The sequence below is a fragment of the Gopherus flavomarginatus genome, chromosome 2 (genome assembly GCF_025201925.1).
Source record: "Gopherus flavomarginatus isolate rGopFla2 chromosome 2, rGopFla2.mat.asm, whole genome shotgun sequence".
In the NCBI taxonomy this organism is placed as follows: Eukaryota; Metazoa; Chordata; order Testudines; family Testudinidae; genus Gopherus; species Gopherus flavomarginatus.
Window position 1 is genome coordinate 217,730,576 of NC_066618.1, and position 22,263 is coordinate 217,752,838.

At 44.1% G+C, this 22,263-nt stretch overlaps 1 protein-coding gene across 4 annotated transcripts in view; it reads left to right on the top strand.

Moving 5' to 3' along the window:
* IMPACT (impact RWD domain protein) overlaps positions 1-22,263 on the top strand; it is a 55,721-nt gene that overhangs the window by 17,665 nt on the left and 15,793 nt on the right. For 3 of the 4 annotated variants that reach the window (XM_050942053.1, XM_050942051.1, XM_050942054.1), the window contains 3 exons: positions 1,584-1,715; positions 2,059-2,153; positions 15,544-15,617. In XM_050942053.1, the coding sequence (XP_050798010.1) occupies positions 1,584-1,715; positions 2,059-2,153; positions 15,544-15,617 (301 nt within the window). The remainder of the gene's footprint in view (positions 1-1,583; positions 1,716-2,058; positions 2,154-15,543; positions 15,618-22,263) is intronic. The other variant, XM_050942052.1, reaches the window with a different exon arrangement.

Sequence of the window (22,263 nt, forward strand, 5' to 3'; positions counted from 1 at the left end):
TTCATACTTGCACCATGTACCCCTCACTCGCCTCCCCACACTCCACTCCCACAGGTTATCCCATCATGCATCTTCTGTCTGGCCTCTTGCACTTCACGCCACCAGCCCACACCCCGAACACCCTCAGCCTCTTGTACATCATACTGCCTGCCTGGTTCCCTACACCACCAGTCCTCCCTACACAACTTTCCAGATGAGCTTCTCACTGGTGACTATAGTGCAAACCCAAGGCAGCAACCGTGGCAGGGGCTGCAGGCTGTCAAGCAGCAGGGCCCATGGGGTTTGGCTTCGGAATGGCATGTGCATTGGGACACTAACGTGAAGGCCCAGCAGCATTTGTGGTGCCTCCATTAGCAGCTCCGAGCTGCTTGGTGCCTGAATCACAGCCATGATCGTACCATGCTGGGAGCAGGAAGTGGCTGTGGAGAGGGCAGGAACACTTCTCTGACAGCCTGCCTGGGTGCTGTTTCCTGGTCCTCAGAGCCTCTGGGAGAATTTTTCTCAGAAGCCCAGCTAGGGGCTGCTTCCTGTTTCTTGGAGCCCCAGCTGATCGGCACTGCCTAGTCAGCCTGTATGTAGACTATGGTGTAAGTACAACGATCCCTAAGATAGAGCAGCCTCTGTTGGTTGGGCCCCCATAACCTTATGGGCCTTGATATGACAGCACCTCTCACACCATTGTAGCTATGCTACTGAGGAAACTGGCACTGCCACCAACCATAAGAGAGACTATCTTCCCAGTGAATAAAAGACTTCAATCTCCAACACTATCAATGTAGCATGTTTCACCAACATGGAACTTAAATGGGACCAGAAAGGAATTGGGAATAGTAAAAAACCTGAAGGATTTTATTACCCCATACTAGTTAGAGTTGGGCATTAGGTTCAGATCTTTCCTACAATGCTCAACAAATCACCTGAGCTGGAGGGAATAGTCACTAACAGTCACTAAGCTTAGTCTTTATACTTAAAAATAGAGTAGACAAAATACTAAAAGTGCACTGTAGGGAACAATCCTACTTTAGCAGGGGCGATAGGTTTGATAACCTACCAGGACATTTTCATTTCATTTCTGATTCTGTGAATAGGTCAGTCTTCACACTTTCTTGACCAAAGCATATAATCTTTGCCAAATTATGTGGACTGTTTTTGTGGTATGGAACCCTGTTTAATGTGGATCACACTTGGATGACTAAACTTCTGTTTTCATTCTCATCTTACTATTCATTTAACAACAACAATATTTTAATCTTTTGGTCTAAATAGTAGACAACGATTTTCTTCAGTTTTTTTTAAACCAGTATTAAAACAGAACATGTTTTATAACCTATGGCATATGTCTACCATACTGCCAGTATTACAATAATACTTTTTAGCAAGATTGCAATCACAGATATTGCACTAAAAATACCAGTTGTAATGTAATTAATGTTATTGTCAAATACATTTAATAGTTTAATCACAGATTAAAAACTGATTCGTACTGTCGGTTTTAGAGACTTTTGAGCAAAGTGATTGGAGTTTATACTTTGTGCCAGATAACCCTGATAAAATTTGTTACAAATTCTATTTGTCTACACCAGCAGGCCCAAACATTGAGAAAATTACTGAAGAGATTGATGAAGATAATGAAGATGATTATTCCCTGGAGTATCAACCAGTTCAAGAAGATACAATTAAAACACTGAATTTTGTTATGTCTGAAAGCCAAGAAGGTAAAAGAATCTCTGCTAATTTTAATGTAAAAATTTAGAAGAGAGAACCTTTATATTTCTACTTTTTATCACCATCCTTTATATTTTATCAAATAATTATACAATATTTGGTTTAAAAATAAGTATTTTGTTTCCCTAGCCTATAGTATTGTATAGTAACTATAAAGCATCCTTTTTTTGTGGTGTGTGAGATATTGTCATTTTAGCTTTTTCTGAGCTGTTCTTTAGAATTTGGAGGTATGCCTTATTTCCTAGCTAGCTAAATACACTGTTAGGAAGTTGTAGACATATTTCTTCCCAAAATAAAAATATAAATAAAGAGGTCTTAATTTTAAATTGGTAGATGAAGAACTGCCACCAATTAATCATGGGAACCCAATCTCGGACCGAAGGAGTACTTTTCAGGCACATCTGGCTCCTATAGTGAGCCCCAAACAGGTGAGTAAAGCTTGTAAGACAGATTTGTATCCTACAGTTTTGTGCCTGATTAAATACCACTGATGTACTTGGAACTATCTGAATGCATCTCTATTTTGTGAAATATATGCTAATACTGCTCTGATAAGAACCAGTCATTGTGATTCACTATTTGCTGAATCTATTCCCTGTGATACTTTTCATTAATGCAGTTGTCCCATCTCACTGTTGAAGAAGGTAAGTATTATCACTTGCTTTCAAGTGGACTAGGCATGGGATTGGGAGTGAGGAGACTTGGTTTCTAGTCCAGTGGCTCTCAAACTTTTTTTACTGGTGATCCACCCCCTTATAAATTAAGAATACTTTTTTATATATTTAACACCATTATAAATGCTGGAGGCAAAGCGGGGTTTGGGGTGGAGGTTGACAGCTTGCGACCCCCCAGGTAATAACTTCATGACCCCCAAGGAGTCCTGACCCCCAGTTTGAGAACCCCTGTTCTAGTCCTAGTTGTGACACTGACATATTGTGTAACCTTGGGCAAATCAGTTAAAGTGTGTTTCTACTCTGGAAAGGGACTGTATACACATTAAATTCCTAGTTCAACATCTGTAATCTTTTTGTAGTCTTAGTCGCATTTTCTCATTTTAGTGATACAAATAATTATTTTTCAGTCTCTTTTTGGTACTATGTAGCCAGTACAGCTATGGCAAAGTGATCTGGAGTCTAGTCCATCATTAACAAAAACATTTGTGTCTATTATACCTGAACAAAAACAGAAAACAAGAGTAATGGGTGCAATTTAGCCTGTTCTGTAGCATTATCTTTTCTGCTCATAAGGGGATTAGTTGTTTAAAATGCACAACACTTTTGTGGTTGGCATTTACGTTTTTGACAGCTGCTACAAAGAGGGGAATAATGGTTAGGGCATTAGCCAAGAACTTGGGAGTTCAAATCCCTGCTCCACCACAAGAAGTTTGTGAGATCTTGGGCAAATCACTTAGTCAATGTTTCTGTTTCCCACCTGTAAAATGGGGCTAATAGTACTTCCCTACCTCTCAGGCATGTTGAGCATAAAATGAATTAAAAATTGTGAAGTGCTCAGATTCTGTGGCAACAGGGGCCATATGAGTACTTAAGATATATAGAACAAACCTGGTGGAGGTAATAGAGTTATCATGGAGGGCATAATGTGAGCTGCAGAGTCTTTATCACTTGACATACACCTCTACCCCGATATAACGCAACCTGATATAACACACATTTGAATATGATGCGGTAAAGCAGTGCTCTGGGAGGGCGAGGTTGTGCACTCTGGTGGATCAAAGCAAGTTCAACATAACACGGTTTCACCTATAACACGGTAAGATTTTTTGGCTCCTGAGGACAGCGTTATATCGAGGTAGAGGTGTATACATATTATTTTGACTATGGTGGCTAGAGAGGCACTAAAATTAAGTCCCTCTGGATAATATGGCTTCAGTAAAGTAGGGAATCAGTACCACCAATGTTATTTCCTCTTCTTGCTTTAGGATACTTGCACCTATTGGTCACAGTTCTTAAGCTATGCATAGCACAGATACTGATTGGAGGAAGCCCATAACCAATGGGTATGCGCTTCCTAAAGCATATATTTGTGACGTGCACAATAGTATCTCCACAGAGATGTACTCATCTGAACAGATTTTTAAAGCTACCTATGTAGAAAACTAAATAATAATTCTCCTTTCCTCCATTCATCCCTCCTCTCAAAATACTTAGGAAATTTCAGACAGATGGGGTTTTGATTGGGCAAAGTTAAAGTGATGGTATGTGTGGTTAAAACTGGGATCATAACAAAAACTAGCTTCATCAGTAACTATGAAGGGAGTAGCATTTATTCATAACACTTTGCCTACCTCATAATATTAAGTGATATTTGTAAAGCACTATGAAAATGTAAAGTGCTATGTAACTTCTAATTATTGTTCAGTATTTCACATTCTTTAACAGTTTCAATTAACCTTTACTATGATTTTAAATAATATTACTGGTACTTTTAATTGGTATAGTAATTATTATTTTAAAACTGAAAACAAAGGTAATGGCTGCAGTTTAACATGTTTTGTAGCATTACTTTTTCTACTCTTCTTTTGCTGAAGGGATTAGGTATTTAAAATCCACAAAGCTTCCATGGTTGGTATTTAAATTTTTGAAAGGTGCTAAAAAGAGTTGACCTGGTGTTTTGAAGATAAAAGACCAAAAGTTATGTTTTGCGTTTGCAAAGGGGCTTCCTAACTCTCCCTGGCTCTACATTCATTGGGCGTTATTTATTATTCTGACTTAATATTTTGTGTTAATGTATTCTTTTGAAATTTAAAAAAGCAAAACATGCACATTGCATATATAGTCTATGCAACTGGATTGTTTGATCATTCTGGAAGGTATCTTTACTTGGCTTCTTTTCCACAAATATACTTGAAAGTATAAAATACTAATCCAGTTTGAAAGTGTTATCTCCCTTTGAGTATCCTCATTTCTTCCACCAAACAAATTAATTATTCATAATTCATAAATGAAAAAAATTATTCATAAATTCTTACTGGGGAGATGAAAAAGCAATAATGAATTCCCTAAGCTAGTTTGTGCTTACCCGCAGGAGGAGGCAAAAGGCCAGGAAAATATGTGCTTACTGTCCAGATTGTCAGATAATTGTCCCTTCTACTGGGAGGAGTTTAGGAAGTTTAGGGATTGGGCTGAGTGTTTGGGCTCCTAATCTCACAGATTCCGATGGTTCACAGTGAAAGAGAACCTTCTTGCTGTGGCTTTAGAGGTGTCCACTTGGAGGGCTGGCTTCTCCCCATGGTTCTCCATTGACTTCCATCCCAGCCCTGGCAGTATATCTCCTTCAGGGCCCATGCATCCTTTGGTTGAGTCCCTCTGGAGTTGTGCAGTAGCAGTTACAGAGAAGCTAAGCTCTTAAGGAGTTAATGCTGTATTAACTCTCAATTGGATATCCACTTAGATATCTGCATCGTCAGCTAGGGATGATGCATCAGAAGACTGGTGCTGTTCCACCTGCTTTGGCCTCACTTCCAAAATAATGTGGAAGAAGGACCCTTCAGAGTTCCACTAGAGCTTTTGTGGGATCCTAGGGTGGCGCCAGATAAAAAAAATGCCAAGCAGTGGCTACTTGTCTCCCTATATGTCCCAACTGAGAGAGCTACTGGGTTCTATTCCTTTTGCCCACAGAAGTGTGGGAAACAATCTAACCACTAGTGTGAAATTGGATTAAGCTAATTTAGTAAAATCACACTGAAAAATTTTCAGATGTATTGTATGCTACTGATTATGCCTTTATAAGGGAGAAATTGATTTAAATCGGTTATGGAAAAGATGTGTATGTATTTAACTTGAAAATTGCAGAGTTAAAAAGTTGAAAAAGCACAGGAGGGAAATGTTTGGAAAAAAACCCCAAATTTTTTAATGGAAATTCTTTAGAATTCATTATGAGAGGAGCATACAAAATTTGAAATAAACAGAACTTCAGGCCTCTAATTTTGTATCCTAGTAACGAGTATGGAAAATTAAATCATTATGAAATATAAAACATTCCAGATACATCTGTTTGAAATAACAGATGAGATCTGTCCAAATAATGGTCTAGAGATTAAAAATAAAAAATCCTTCACGCTGTTGTTCACAATCTGCTGTAAATAAAATTCATGGAGCATCCTGGAAAACTTGTACTAGAAATAACTGCACTCACTCTCAGTCTGTATATGTTGGATGACAGTTTAAATCTGTGCCACAACATGTTTGCAAAGATTCATCTGAATGGACAGAATGAAACTCTGTTATGTGTAATATCACCTAAAATAGTACATCATAGATTCTAAGGGGAGAAGGGACCATTATGATCATCTAGTCTGACCTTCTGTATAACACAGGCCATAGAACATCCCTAAAATAATGTCTAGAGCATACTTTTTAGAAAAGCATCCAATTTTGGTTTAAAAATTGTCAGAGATGGAGATTCCACCACACCCTTTGGTAAATTGTTCCAATGGTTAACTACTCTTTCTATTAAAAATGTATGCCTCGTTTCTAGTCTGAATTTGTCTAGCTTCAACTTCCAGCCATTGGATCATGTTATACCTTTCTCTGTGAGACTGAAGAGCCCATTATTAAATATTTGTTCCCTGTGTAAATACATTTAGACTGTAATCAAGTCACCCTTAACCTTCTCTTTATAAAGCTAAATAAATTGACCTCCTTGAGGCTATTGCGTAGGGCATGCTTTCTAATTCTTTAATCATTCTCATGGCTCTTCTCTGAACCCTCTCCAATTTATCAACATTCGTCTTTAATTGTGAGCATCTGAACTGGACACACTGTTCCAGCCTAGTCACACCAGTGCCAAATATAGAGGTAAAATAACCTCTCTGCTTCTTGAGATTCCCCTTTTTATGCATCCTAGTATCTCATTAGCTGTTTTGGCCAGAGCATCACATTGGGAGATTATGTTCAGCAGACTATTCACCGTGACCCTCAAATCTTTTTCAATTGCTGCTTCGCAGGATAGACTCTCCCATCCTGTAAGTATAGCCTCCATTCTTTTTTTGTAGTTGTAAACATTTACATTTAGCCATATTAAAATGCATATTGTTTGCTTGTGCCCTGTTTACCAAGCAATCCAGATGGTTCTGAATCCGTGACCTATCTTCTTCATTATTTACTACTCCCCCAGGTTTTGTGTCATCTGCAAACTTTGTCAGTAGTAATTTTGTTTTCTTCCTGGATATTAATAAAATTGTTACGTTGTGTAGGACCAAGAACCAATCTCTGCATGACCTCACTGGAAATGGACCCTCTTGATGACAATTCCCCATTTACAATTAGCCAGTTTTAAGCCATTTACAGTGTGCCATGTGAATTTTATATTGTTCCAGTTTTTAATAAAAATGTTGTATGGTGTCAAGTCAAAAGCCCTACAGAAATCTAAGTATATTACATCAACACTGTTGCCTTTATTAATCAAACTTGTAACTTCATAAAAAAGATATTAAGTTAGTTTAACAGGACCTGTTTTACATAAACCCATGTCAATTTACATTAATCACATTACCCTCCTTTATTTCTTTATTAAAGAAGTCCTGTATCAGCTTCTTCATTATCTTGCCTAGGATTGATGTCAGGCTGACAGGCCAATAATTATCTGGGTCATCCTGTTTACCCTTTTAAAAAACTGGCACAACATTAGCTTTCTTTCAGTCTCCTGGTACTTCCCCAGTAATCTGAGACATATTGAGAATCAACATTAACATTCCAGCAAGCTCCTCAGGCAGCTCTTTTAAAACTCTTGGATGCAAGTTATCTAGATTTGCTGATTTAAAAAATGTCTAATTTGTTTAATATCCTTCCAAAATACTAGTGGAATGGAAAGAGTGTTATCACTATATAAGACTATAACATCTTTTTCCCCCTCAAATTTAGAACAGAAATATTTAATGAACACTTCTGCCTTTTCTGCGTTATTATTGATAGTTATACCATTTCCATCTAGTAATAGACTAATACCAGTGTCAAGATTCTTTTTGTTCCCAATATATTTTTAAAACTCCTTCTTATTGTCCTTAACTCTGCTGTTCATATATTGCGCATGTCCCTTGGCTTCCCTTATCAGTGTTCTACAGTTACTAACTTCTGATTTACATTAATTGTTTCACCTTTCTTCCATTTGTTATATAGTATTTTTTTGTTTTTTACAGCTGCCATCATCTCCTTGCTAACTGAGGCTGGTTTTTTAAGCAGCACAACCTTCTTCTTTGATTGTGGGATTCTGTTTTTTTGGGAGATCAAATAAGGTGTTCTTAAATGATTCCCAATCATCATTCATGTTTTTCTGATTAAATTGTTCCTCCCAGCTGATGTGCCACACAATTGTTTTTATCTTTGTGAAATTGGCCCTTTTGAAGTACCAAGTAGATATATTACTGTTCTGGGCTTAATTCTGCTTGTACATTGTAAATGTGATGAAGTCATGATCGTTTATACCTAAGATACCATTAATTTTTAGTTCTTCCAGTTCTGTCCCTGTGGGTGCTCCCTCCAGGTGTCTGTGTGCCCTGGTGTCATTGATCGGAGATCTTCGGTGTCAGTGCCTGGTTGGGACGCACGCACCCAGCTGTTGTCTCACGCCGGGTCTGTCTGTTAGGGTCTGTCTTGTGTGTATGTGTCCTGCACCTCCTCAGTTCCTTCTCAACCGTCCTCGGCTGAAGATGGGACTTGGGGCAGTGCTGAACCTCTTCCCAAGTGACTTAAGAAAACAAGCAGAAATAGTTAGCTAGAAATATCCTGGAACTGACCAGGAGTGCAGCTTCACCCTCTCATGCAAAGAGGCAGGAAGCCTCAACCTCTCCACACAGAGACCTACAGAAATGAAAAAGGTCTCCGGTGAAGTCACTTCCCCTGGTGTTCCTCCGGTGAAGTCACTTCCCCAAAAACCGGCACAGCCGACCGCCCCAGCACCTTAAACATGGCTCACACAGGGCACAGAAACAAGGATTTGACCCCCCCCCAGCCGTCAACTTTCCTCGACACCGAGCCTGCCAGCACTGCGAACGGACTTGGGACCGGCTGCATGGTACACCCTGGCGCTGACAAGACCGTCAGCACCGAGACTGACAATAACCCCCACTGCAGACATGCCACCTCTGGAGGGCACCTATAGACAGCTGCCAACTAAACAGAAATTGCTGTGGACGTCAGCTCATGCTCCAAGACCCATGGCACTGCTGCCCACAGAGCAGCAACAATTCTTACAGCATGCTGACATCTCCATGGCCCCAGATCCTGACTCTCCTCTCCTAGGCACCAAGTGCTCACTCTTTGATCAGCTGCACTCACTGACAGTGCGAATGACATGCCGCAGCAGGCAGAGTTTTCCCCACCTGACTCTCCTCTCCCTCCGGAGCCATTGCATGGCACCCCACAAGAATGAGCCTCAATTTCCCTGCTTTGTCCCCCCATGGGTGGGGCCCCACTTTTCATACCCTATGTAGTGGCCACAGTGGTACCCTTGGTCTGCCCATGATGCCAGTCCTTCTTACGGACCCTCCACCAAACCTCAGACTCGCTCTGCACTTCTATCTCCAGCTCCATCTACATCTAGAGCTCCGGAGCCCCCCCCACAAGGAAGTGGGCTATGAACCTTTCCCTGAATCATCTCATCATAATTCTCCATCAGCAGCAGATGAAGCTCTCATGCCACCACTACAGAACATGGATGATTTTAAGCAGTTCCAGGAACTTTTTAAGAGAGTGGCAAACAGTCAGAACATTCCTTTAGAGCAGTGGTTCTTAACCTGGGGTGCACACACCTCCTAGGGGTGCGAGATGCCCTTTCTGGGGGTGCGAAACATGCCAAATTTTTTTTAGAAGGTAAATAATTGAAAATACAAATTAAGCACAGGCATGTAAGTACAACTACTTTGTTTCATCAAACCTATGTATTAACATTATACATTTAATGATTAAATTTGAACTGCAAAATTAAAGTAAATATATAATTCTCTCTCTTTCATTCTATAGTTATGATATATCTAGGTTTAAAGAACTGACGTACTTCAACGATTTTTGGTAAGGGATGAGAGAACATATTTTTGAGAACCAAAGGGGTGCAGGCTGCAGTAAAGGTTAAGAACCACTGCTTTAGAGGAAGTGCAGGAGACAGCAGAGACTCCTGAAAATCCTCCAACCCTCTGCGCCATCAAGGATCGCACTACCCATAAACGAGGCCCTACTGGAACCCTCTGGCACTATATGGAAGATCCTTGCCTCCATCCCACCAACATGTAAAAGGGCTGAACGTAAATATTATGTACTGGCTAAGGACGTAGACTTCTTATTTTCCCACCCACAGCCCAACTCTCTCTGCGACCCACAGAACAAAGCAACCACAATACACGCTCCACAAGATAAGGACCTCAGATGACTTGACCTCCTGGGCTGTAAGATTTATACCTCCTCCACTCTGCAATTCAGAATTGCAAATTACTCTGCCCTCCTCTCAGACTACAGCTATTAACATTACAACAAGTTGTTTGAATTTACCTCCCATATCCCAGAGGAGAGAAGATCAGATTTTAAATCAGTCCTTGCTGAAGGTCAATTGGTGTCTAAGATGGTGCTACAAGCATCCCTGGACATGGCGGACACAGCAGCCTGTCCTACCGCCACCGCGGTAGTGATGCACAGGTCTTCCTGATTGTCTGCATCTAGCATTCCTAAGGATCTGCAGATCAAAGTAGAGGACCTTCCCTTTGATAAGGATAAACTTTTTTCAAAAAAAAAAATATATGAAGTCCTTCACACTATGAAAGACTCCAGGGTCACTCTGCACACACTTGGGATATACCCGTCCCTCCCCAGGAGACAACGGTATCAACCTTATCAGGGGCCCTGCGCACAACAATATCACTGGCCCCAGTCGAGACCGTATGATAATGGGAGGAACCGCAACAGACCTCCCAGGCACAGACACAACCAAGCGCAACTCACTACGTCCCACACATCAGGAAACAAACAATTTTGAAGCCTTGGTTGAGGGTCAGAGCGACCATCCCTTGGCACTACTGCTTATTTGTCCATTTGGCCACTGCCTCCAGTTTTTCCACCATGTCTGGGCCTGGAAATAGTACAATTGGGCTACTCCATCCCTTTCACTTCATGCCTACCCACCCTTCCTTGTCCCTCTTCAGAGACCCCTCGCACGAGCACCTACTTCAAGCAGAGATGACTCATTTTCTACAGCTCGGTGCAGTGTTACCTGTACTGCCACAACATCGGGGAAAAGGGTTTTACTCTCAATATTTTCTGACCCAGAAGGGGGATGGAGTACCATATTAGACCTACGCAGACTGAACAAATTTGTACACGTACAAAAATTCAAGATGGTCACATTGGGTGCAGTAATACCTGCGCTGGAACAAGGGGATTGGTTCTCAGCCCTTGACCTAGAGGATGCCTGTTTTCATATATCTATTCACCCAGCACACAGACACTTTCTGTGATTCACAGTAGGGCACAAACACTTCCAATAAAGAGTGCTACCCTTTGGACTCGCCACAGCACCTAGAGTATTCTCCAAGACTCTCGCAGTAGTGGTGGCCCACCTACACAAACACAGAATTGTACTTTTCCCCTACCTAGACGACTGCCTTATCAAAGGCCATTCATACAACGAGACATTAGAGGCCACTGGTTTTACTATCTCCTTCTTCCACAGTCTAGGCCTGCAAATAAACTTCCAAAAATCCACCCTGATACCTACACAGCAAATCGAGTTCATCGGGGCTTATCTGGACTCGATTTTGTCCAGAGTCCCACTCCCACACACCAAATTCCTTGCCATCTTACATCTCATACGCATGTTATTTGTTTGCCCCAGAGTAGAGGCAAGAACATGCCTGCAGCTTCTTGGTCACATGGTGGTCACTGCCTTCGTGGTCAAATATGCCAGACTACATATGAGGTGCCTTCAGGATTGGCTTAGTTCCATATACAGACCCAGCAGGCACAGCCTCCACATGATGCTGACTCCTCCAGCAAAGGTATTAGTCTCCCTGCAATGGTGGACAAAACTGGAACGTATGCACAGGCATCCCCTTCTATCAAAATTCCCCTGTGCTCATGCTCATGACAGATGCTTCCCTGATAGGCTGGGGAGCGCACCTGAGAGCTCACAGAACACAGGGCTGATAGTTCCTGTCAGAAATGCATCTGCACATAAATCTTCTAGAGCTTAGAGCAGTCAGATATGCATGTTTTACATCAACAGACGGGAGTGGGGGGAAGGAGGGGCGGGATCGCACTCCCTGTGCACAGAAGCCATCCAGCTATGGAACTGGTGCATACAACATTGCATAGAGATCACTGCTTCCTATCTGCCTGGGTGTCAGAACACTACCACCAACACACTCAGCAGACACTTCTCACAAGAACATGAATGGGAAATGCACCCCATGATACTGTGACAACTCTTCTCCCACTGGTGCACCCATGGGTGGACCTGTTTGCCACATCACAAAACTGCAAATCCTGCTCCAGAGAGGGACTCGGAACGCGTCCCCTGGAGACGCGTTCCTCATTCCGTGGAACTAGACACTCATGTATGCTTTTCCGCCCATCCCACTGATATGCAGAATCTTACGCAAGATCAAAGAGGACAAGTCAGTGTCAAACTTATTGCCCCAGCCTTCTCTTCTGTGATAAGTTCCTCTTTATCTGTTAGGGCAAGGTCTTCCTTGGTTGCAACACTTTTTGAGTGAGGAAATTCTCATCTATAATGTTTAGAAATTCTAAGGATGTTTTAGTATTGGCAGCATAAGACCACCAACATATGTCATTCACATTGAAGTCCCTCATGATCATGCTGCTTTTTTTCCTACACATTGTAGATAGAATGACTGACTCCTTATGTGTCTGTCTCTAGTGTGATTTGGTGATCTGTAGCAGTCACTAACTAGTACCCTATCTTGTGCTTTATCTGTTAGGACATTGTTCCAAATGCATTTAAGATCATTTTCTTCAGCGTTATTAGTGACTCAGAAACAGGTAATGCTATTTGTGACAGAGTGCCATTCTCCCTCCCCTTTTGCTCACTCGATCCTCCTAAATAGCTTGAAACTATTGATTTTAACATTCCAGTTGTGCAGATCATCCCACCAGGTTTCAGTAATATCAGTGGGATTTAATTTATGCTCATACATTAGCAATTTCAATTTCTTTGATTTATTACCCGGGTTCCTAGCATTGCAGTGTGAGCAATTCAAAAGAATTTCTTTTCATGTCCTTTGGTTCTTTGATTAATTTTATTTTCAACATCTTGATTTTGTGATAACTGAGTGCTCCTGTTTTCCCTCTTTTTACCTTCACCTTGTTACTGTTTATCAAGTTCTCTAAAACTTTGCTAGGTGCCTGATGGACATATAAAGAGTTAGGTTCTCTGCCTCTTGTAGCTTACAGTTTTGAATATACAAAAAAATACAACAAGTAGGATCAGTAGGGAGGGGAAATAAAGAGAGGACATGGGTTACAAAAAAATTATCTGATTGCTAAGTTTTATGTGTGTGTCTTGAAGGTTCCTTAGAATGAACCTTTATTACATGCTTTTGGGAACCTGACAGATAATAAATAATGCTCTATTTTAGGTAAGCAGTCTCAAAACTGGTGATTCTGTGCATTATATAATTTAATTGCATCCATTCAGACAAAGCTCTGAAAGTGTGTAAAGTGATATAAATAGTACTTCAACATATATTTTTTAAAAAGGAACAAAATTGTTGAGGGAAAATAAGTTTTTGAAGCAGCGTTTTCTTCTGAGATGCAGTAAATGGTTTGTTGAGATGTATTAGATCTATTTTTGCAGTGCATTTACTGATTTCACTGTGGAAAAAAATGGGAATAGCACCATACTGCAACGATTAATATTGAAGCTATATATTGATTACTCTAAACAGACATTTTTTCTTTTGAATTAAAAACAATTTGCTTGCCAGACATGCTTTCTTAAGCTCTCACAACTTTAATAATATTTTGCTTAAAGTAATATTAATCATGCATTGTTTACTAAAACAGTGTCTTTAGGAAAGCTCTTTTCTTTGCTAGACCCAGTTGATAAAGGCAGAACAATTGCAAGTTTGTTTAATTAGACACAGAAGAGGAACTAATATTGATTTACTAAATGTTTTTAAAAGTGCTATTTGTTAAAAACATATCAACTTGTTAAGAGATTATTTTTCTGCACAGTAAAACAAGAACATTACAAAGTCATTAATACTATATATTTAAATAGGTCTATCCTTTTCAGCCTATCAGTTTCTTACAATGTGAACAGTATGCTCAGTTGGAACAATAGTCAATAAGAGATGGCCTGGCTCTGCTATTCACATACTGTGTTATGTGTTAAAAGAGAGAAATCTGCTTCCTCCACATTTACAAAAGCAATTTTAAATGCTTTCAACTCAGAGTGAAGCTCTATGAATAAATGAAGCTCAACTGATTGAACTGGTCATCACCTTTTAAGAAAACATTAGTACTGTTCCTCACGTTGTCCCCAGAATACATCATAGAATTCTAGTAATCTGCTGAGTTTTCAAAATTTATGCTTGTGCAACTTGTGTAATGTGCAACTCTAAAGACCATCCCATATGTTCTGTGAGTGTTTTGCACGAACAGTGTGAACAACAGATGCTTTGCATATTGATATAGGAGAGACATATCATCAAATTCATTCTTAACTTCCAGAAGTAAGCACCTTTGATGTTATAGAAAGAAATTATTGTATCTTCTTTACATCATGCTCTGTATAATCACCACTGCTTGCTTTAGGTAGTGTGATGGGGCAAGGCCAGATGGCTACAGTAAAGTACTGAGGAACAGGTATGTTAGCCCCAGGCTAAACAAATCCCTAGTACCGTGGTAACCAAATGGCAGTTGCTCCAGGTTAATCAAGGCACCTAGGGCTAATTAAGATCTTTCTAGAAGGCAGTGGAGATAGCTACATTGATTAGAACACCTTCAGCCTATCAAGGCAGGCTAATCAGGGCACCTGGGTTTAAAAAGGAGCTCACTCCAGTCAGGTGGGGAGGAGCCAGAGGAGAAGAAGCATGTGTGAGGAGCTGGGAGCAAGAGGTGCAAGGAACTGAGACTTTGTGCTACTGGAGGATTGAGGAATTATCAGACAATCAAGCATTATCAGACACCAGGAGGAAGGTCCTGTGATGAGGATAAAGCAGGTGTTTTGAGGAGGCCATGGGGAAGTAGCCCCGGGAGTTGTAGCTGTCATGCAGCTGTTACAGGACACACTATAGACAGCTGCAATCCACAGGGCCCTGGGCTGGAACCCGGAGTAGAGGGCGGACCCGGGTTCCCCACAAACCTTGTAACTCCTGATCAGACACAGGAGGAGTTGACCAAGACTGTGGGTTCCACCAGAAGGGAAGATCACTGAGGTGAGCAAATCCGCTGGTAAGCGCAGGACCCACCAAGGTAGAGGAGGAACTTTGTCACAACAGTTACACCTGCATGTCAAGGGAGTATGCAGTAGACTATAGTGCTTAAATTCTAGGATGATGAGGGCTGTAGAAATGCTTATAGGCCCTGATTTTGCAAGCTACATAAACCTCTGACTAGTCCCATCTTGTGCTTAAAGTTAAGCATATACTTAAGTACCTTGCTGAATCAGGGTGATCGAGAGAATATAGGGAGAGAAGTATCTGTTGGATAGTTTACTTATTTTTTTTAAACACCAATTTCTTTTGATACATTAAAACAATTCAAGATTAATGTTAGATAATTATTTATTTTAATTTCTGTATACAGATCCTTTACAAATGATGCCTACAAACCTTGTTGTTGTTTTTCCAAGGTGAAAATGGTTCTTGCCAAATTATATGAGAATAAGAAAATAGCAAGCGCTACCCACAACATATATGCATACAGGTGAGTGAAGAGTAGAGAATTTTCAGCCTCAGTAACTTTGACCCTAACTATACATTAAGAGTATTAAGTTTTGTTATGAGTACACATGCTCATAGAAACCATGAAGATCACAGATATAAAATAAAAATCAGAAATTGTGTTATGGGGTCATATAATTTTCTTACACTGCATTTGGATTCAAACAATGCCTAAGAGTGATCTACAACTACAAGTCAAAAGTGTACACACTGATTCCATATGGTCTGAAAATTACTGATCATTCTGAATCTACTCATACACCTTTGGAATGCTATTGGATGAAAACAATCCTTCCAGCAGAGTCCACTAATTCATAATGAAAATAGAAAGAAAAATAGATAGTAAACATTTTGTGATAGGAACCTCTTTGTTGTTTTATGTATCTGCATGAGTCCCCCATCCCTGACTGAAGTCCCAAGGCACTATTGCAATACAAATAATAAATAAGTATGGTACCAGAAGAATAGAGTGAGAATAGAAATAAATATATACACACACATGCACACTTGCACACACCACATACATGTGGACAAAGCATGGCAAAGAGGGACATAGAGGACAGTATATTTAAAAGCTACTCAGGAAATGTCTAAAATCAGTTTGTGTGGATGGTACTTGGACAACAGTGTGTTATCTCAGCCACGTTTCCATGGTCAAAATCCATTAGAGACATACTGCTTTGAAGATAATGTACAATCACTCTATTGTACATATAAATAAAATATAAAGTAAAACATCCCATAAACTGTTTTCCTGGCCTACATTTAAACGTCCTCACTTCTATTTATTTTATTTTGATGATAAAATATTCTAGGCTGCATATTTGCATGCAGGGTTATTTCCAGTTTTCCAAAAAGACATTCCAGTGGATTTGTGTGTGTTTGTTAAACTATGTGTTTGTGTGTGTATGTGAGAGAGTGAAACACATACACACAAACATACATTTTATGTATACGACTTGCAAAAAAAATGACATTAAAAGAACCATTTTTAAGGTTGCAAAGTCAGGCACTGAAAAGTTAGGAAATACCAGAATTAAGGTTTCCTGTCTTCATAGCAGGATCTGAATAGTGTGCAGTAAATAAGGCCTAGCATCACACATTGAACAATGAGGCTGAAACAAAATATTGAACAGTCAGTCATTGAGTACTGTCCATCCTGTGCACTGAATAAAACGGATCCTGTGGAAATGATAGTATGTCCTCATTTTATTAAGAACTGTATCATAATTCATATGCACCAGAGGGATGAATTAAGGTTGCACATTAAATTTCTGCTCAGCCCTGGGCTGGAGTATGCCCAGTGTGAATGGAATCTTCAGAGGTTTTGCCGTGAAGGTCTAAGGCTGAACATGTGCAAATTGTGATTTTTTTAAAAGGCTTATATCTTGACCAAATTTGGGCATGTTTTAATGAGGATGACAAAAAGTACGTCCTTGATGTAAAAGTAAGTCCTCTGCCGAATTTCAAGTCCATTCTCCAAAACATGAGGATACTAGAACTTCTCAAAGAAAAAAGGTCACCAGAATTTTTGAATCTGGACAAAAAGTATTATTTCTTAGCCTCATTCTTGGAAGCAGATGAAGCATTTTTGCTGAAATTTTCCCAAAAAAATTCAGCCAGAGGCAGACATCTGCCATCGAAACTTTCACCCAAATGGTAAAAATTTGGCAAAGTTATAAGTAACTGAAAATGAGGTCTTAATATGAGAAGTTTTGGGCAACCTTAATGAGTGCTACCAGCAGCCCTACCTTATCATAAACTCATTTCACATAGGCTTCATATATGACTTGATCTCAGTCCAGATCCACATAACAAAAACTGCCATCACTACAACTGATACTAATAGTTATCCCTTGTCGGCAGTCTTAGCAGAGAAGCCAATGATCTGAAACACCATGCATGGAAACTGACTTAGACAGTTATATCTATTAGTGGTACTACCAAAGAGCAAAATAGTAGGAAGAGGAGGCAGCTCCTAGATGCTGGGCAGCAGGGGTCCTTGGAGCTCCAGCCCAGCACAGGGAACCCAGAGCTCCTACTCACTGCAGGCAGTGGGGCTCCCCACAGCTGCCCAGCTCTGGTGGGCAGTGAGTGGACCCCACAGCTGCCCAGCTCTGGTGGGCGGTGAGTGGATTCCACAGCTGCCCAGCTACGGCGGGCGGTGGGAGCCCCTCTGCAGCTGCTCAGCCACAGTGGGTGGCGAGGGGTCCTGCCACATCTGCTCAGCCATGATGTGTGGTGAGGGCCTCCTTCCCCCCACAGCGGCCCATTTGGACCGCCATCTCTCCCCATTTTGTATCTGTGACAAAATCTGAGCATTACTCATGACACATGCTGCCCCAGAGCTGTTCCTGGAGGCGGGGGAAGCCCCACAGAGACAAAGAGTGGCCGGGGGAATCTGAGTTAAATCTCAGTCGTACTTTCAGATTGACAGTGAAATCATGACTCCACTGATGTCAAAAATAGTTTTATTAGAGTTCTGAAGGTTATGTCTACACTTACAACACAGCAGCAGCACTGCATCTGCACCACTGTAGTGCTTCAGTGTAGATACTCACTACTGCGATGGGAGGGGTTCTCCCGTCACTGTAGTTAATCCACCTCCCTGAGAGCTGGTAGGTAGGTTGATGGAAGAATTCTTCTGTCGACCTAGTGCTATCTACACCAGGGATTAGATTGGCCTAGCTACATCCGTACATGGATTCTTCACACTGCTGAGAGATGTAGCTATGCCAATGTATGTTTTCCGTGTAGACCAGACTTGAGACTCCCTTTCTGATCTATAACTTCTATCTGTACTGTGATGTAATTCAGTTCAGCTAAACCTAGTTAGGCTCAGAACCTAAGGATTTGTTTAAACTAGAGTTCTTCTTCGAGTGATTGCTCACATCCATTCCAGTTAGGTGTGCGCGCTGCGCGTGCACGCTCATCGGAAACTTTTTACCCTAGCAACTCCAGTGGGCCGGCAGGTCGCCCCCTAGAGTGGCGCCGCCATGGCACCCGATATATACCCCTGCCGGCCCACCCGCTCCTCAGTTCCTTCTTACCGCCGTGTCGGTCGTTGGAACTGTGGAGCGTGGCATAGCTGTCCTCCACGTCCCTAGCTCTCCTTGTTCTACGGTTAATAGTTAGTAGTTAAGTGTAGTTAGTTATATAGTTAATAGTGTAAATAATATTGTAGATAGTTGTTAGCCGGTTTGGGCCGTAGCCCTTCCCGGCACCCGGCACCGGGCTCATGCCTGGTTCGCCGGGCTTTAAGCAATGTGCGGCCTGTAAGAAGCCTATGCCGACCAGCGACCCTCACGACGCGTGTCTAAAGTGCCTGGGGGAATCGCACAGGTCGGACAAGTGCCGCATTTGCAAGGCTTTTAAGCCCAGAACAAAGAAGGAGAGAGAGACCAGAGACTTAGGACTCTCCTAATGGAAGCGGCACTCGACCTGGCAGCTTCGCAGACCGTCATCTCTACACCGGCACCGGATCGCACCGGCACCGGAAAGACTCCCCGGCACCGACCTTCCCCGGCACCGGGTGCAGAAGCAAGACCCTCGAAGTCTGCAACTCCATCCAGGCAGACTCGAGTGGAGCGCCCGGCATCGACATCTGCCGCGGCGCTACCGGCACCGTCGACTCCGGGTCCGTCGAGTCCGGTCCCGCCGAGCTCCCCCATAAGATCTGGGGTTGAGCTATTGGTCCCATCGACTCCAGAGACCTTCGCCTCGGCACGGGACCTCATTGCCCTGACTGAGTCAACTCAGCCTCCACCCCCGGTCCCTCCGGTGCGGGTGGCGTCCAGGGGCAAACCCATGATGACGGCGCCGTCTCGGGACTCACGCTCGCGGTCGAGGTCCCGACACCACGGTCGCTCAAGATCCCGCCGCTGCTCGCAGTCCCGGCACCGCTCCCCTCGGCGGTACCGGTTGTACTCGCGGCACCGATCGGCCTCCAGATGGTCACGGTCGGGTTCCAGCCGCCGATACCGGCACCGGGACTCTAGGAGCCAGTCCCGCCGTCGATCAGCACACCGGTCGACCTCCCGGCACCGAGCTGGTGGCAGGTCCCGGTCGACCTCCCGACACCGCGTCGGTGGCAGGTCCCGGTCCCAATCCCGGCACCGAGGCAGCGGCCGGTACCAGTCCAGATCCCGGCACCGAGACAGAACCCGGTCCCGATCCCAGCACCGGTATGACTCCCGGTACCGGTCCCCGGCACCGAGAACATCTTCGGTGCCGGACCGCGGAGACTCTTACCAGCCGCGGTCGGCCCCTCCATGGCCTTCCAGACAGCCGTCGGTGTCATCGCAGGCGGACAGCGTATACGCACTGGGCACCGACAGACAAGCGGCTCTTTTCCAAGACCCTCCGCAACAGGACCAGGGTCCGCAGCAGTGGGGGTTCTGGACACCCTGGGCGTACCATCAAGCCCAGGGCCCCCAACAGCTTCCTCCTAGGCCTGCAACGGCAGAGCACAGGGCGCCGGAGGCGTCGTTGTCTCGCCCCCCTCCCTCCCCAGACGGGGAGGACGGATCGAAGCAACAAGACCCTGGTCTCCCTCCTGAGCCAGAGGCGAGGGCTGAGGCGGACCCCCCGCTGGACACTTTCTTGCCAGGGGTCTCCTCATCCTCTTCTCCTGATGAAGCGGTGGCTGGCACTTCCTCCAATAGCCCTCCTCCGCTAGATCTCAGGGCACATCAGGACCTCCTCAGGCGCGTAGCACAGAATCTGAGCCTGCAAGCTGAGGAGGTCTCTGAGATCGAGGACCCCGTCGTCAGCATCCTCTCCTCCGATGCTCCCACCAGGGTCGCCCTACCCTTCATTAGGACGATCCAGGCCAACGCCAATACAATCTGGCAATCACCGGCCTCCATCCCCCCTACTGCAAGGGGCGTCGAAAGGAAGTACTTGGCCCCCTCCAAGGGCTATGAGTACCTCCATATTCACCCGACACCATGTTCCCTGGTGGTGCAGTCGGTGAACGAGAGGGAGCGTCACGGACAGGAAGCCCCAGCCCCCAAATCCAAGGAGGCCAGGCGTATGGACGTCCTCGGCCGCAAGGTCTATTCGGCTGGGGCCCTTCAGCTCAGGGTTTCCAATCAACAAGCCCTTCTTAGCCGCTACGCATTTAACTCTTGGGTGGCAGCGGACAAGTTCAAAGAGCTGCTGCCACAAGAGGCACGTCAAGAATTTGCGGCGATTCTTGACGAGGGCAAGAAGGTTGCACGAACCTCGTTGCAGGCCTCCTTGGACGCTGCAGACTCGGCTGCCCGTACCCTCGCCTCGGGGGTAACGATGCGCCGCATCTCCTGGCTTCAGGTTTCTGGCCTTCCACCGGAGCTCCAATACACTATCCAGGACCTCCCGTTCGAAGGCCAGGTCCTGTTCTCGGAGAAGACAGACCCCAGACTGAAAAGTCTTAAGGACAATCGGGTCATTATGCGCTGCCTTGGGATGCACATGCCTGGGACGCAATGCAGACCTTTCCGGCCGCAGCAACAGCAGCAGCGTCGGCCATACCCCCAGTTCCGCCAGCGGCAGGACCTTAATAGGCGCCGCGGCAGAAATGGAAGGCGCAGACAGTCGGGGAACCAAGGGGGGCAGAATCAGAGCTCCTCCAAAGCCCCGCCTGGACCCAAACCTTCGTTTTGAAGGTGCGCCCGAGGGCGCAGTACCAGTTTCCCCCACGGATCCTTCCCCCCCGTTTTCCAACCGCCTTTCGTTTTTCCTCCAGGCGTGGACCCAAATAACATCCGACCGCTGGGTCTTACGCACGGTGCAGACGGGATACCGTCTGCAGTTTGTATCATTTCCTCCCTCCCGCCCCCCTTCCTCGTCCCTCTTCAGGGACCCCTCTCACGAGCAATTCCTTCGACAGGAGGTACAGACGCTCCTCAACAAAGGAGCTATAGAGGCGGTTCCGGAAAACGAGAAAGGCAAGGGGTTTTATTCCCGCTACTTTCTGATCCCCAAGGCCAAGGGAGGCCTCAGGCCTATCCTCGACCTGCGAGAGCTCAACAAATACCTAGTGAAGTTGAACTTCCGCATGGTATCCCTGAGGACCATTATCCCATCCCTGGATCCGAGAGACTGGTATGCTGCCCTCGACATGCAGGACGCTTATTTTCATATTGCCATATGGCCACACCACAGACGTTTCCTTCGATTCGTGGTGGGCCGCCTTCACTACCAATTTGCAGTCCTCCCATTTGGCCTTTCTACGGCTCCGAGGGTATTCACAAAATGCATGGCTGTCGTTGTGGCACATCTTCGGCGCAGTCGCATTCACGTGTTCCCTTACCTCGACGATTGGTTAATTCGGGGCACGTCGGAGCTGCAGGTCTGCAGCCACGTCTGCAGGATCACCGGCCTGTTTGCTACCATGGGCCTCATGATCAACGTGGACAAGTCCACCCTGCTCCCCTCGCAGAGGGTGGAGTTCATTGGGGCCGTCCTGGACTCCACCGTGGCCAGGGCCCTTCTGCCGTTGCCAAGGTTCCAGGCGTTGTCGGTGATCGTTCAGCGCTTGCTGACAGCCCCCTTGACATCGATACGGACATGTCTAACCCTGTTAGGCCATATGGCAGCCTGCACATTTGTGACCGGGTACGCACGGCTCCGCATGAGGCCCCTCC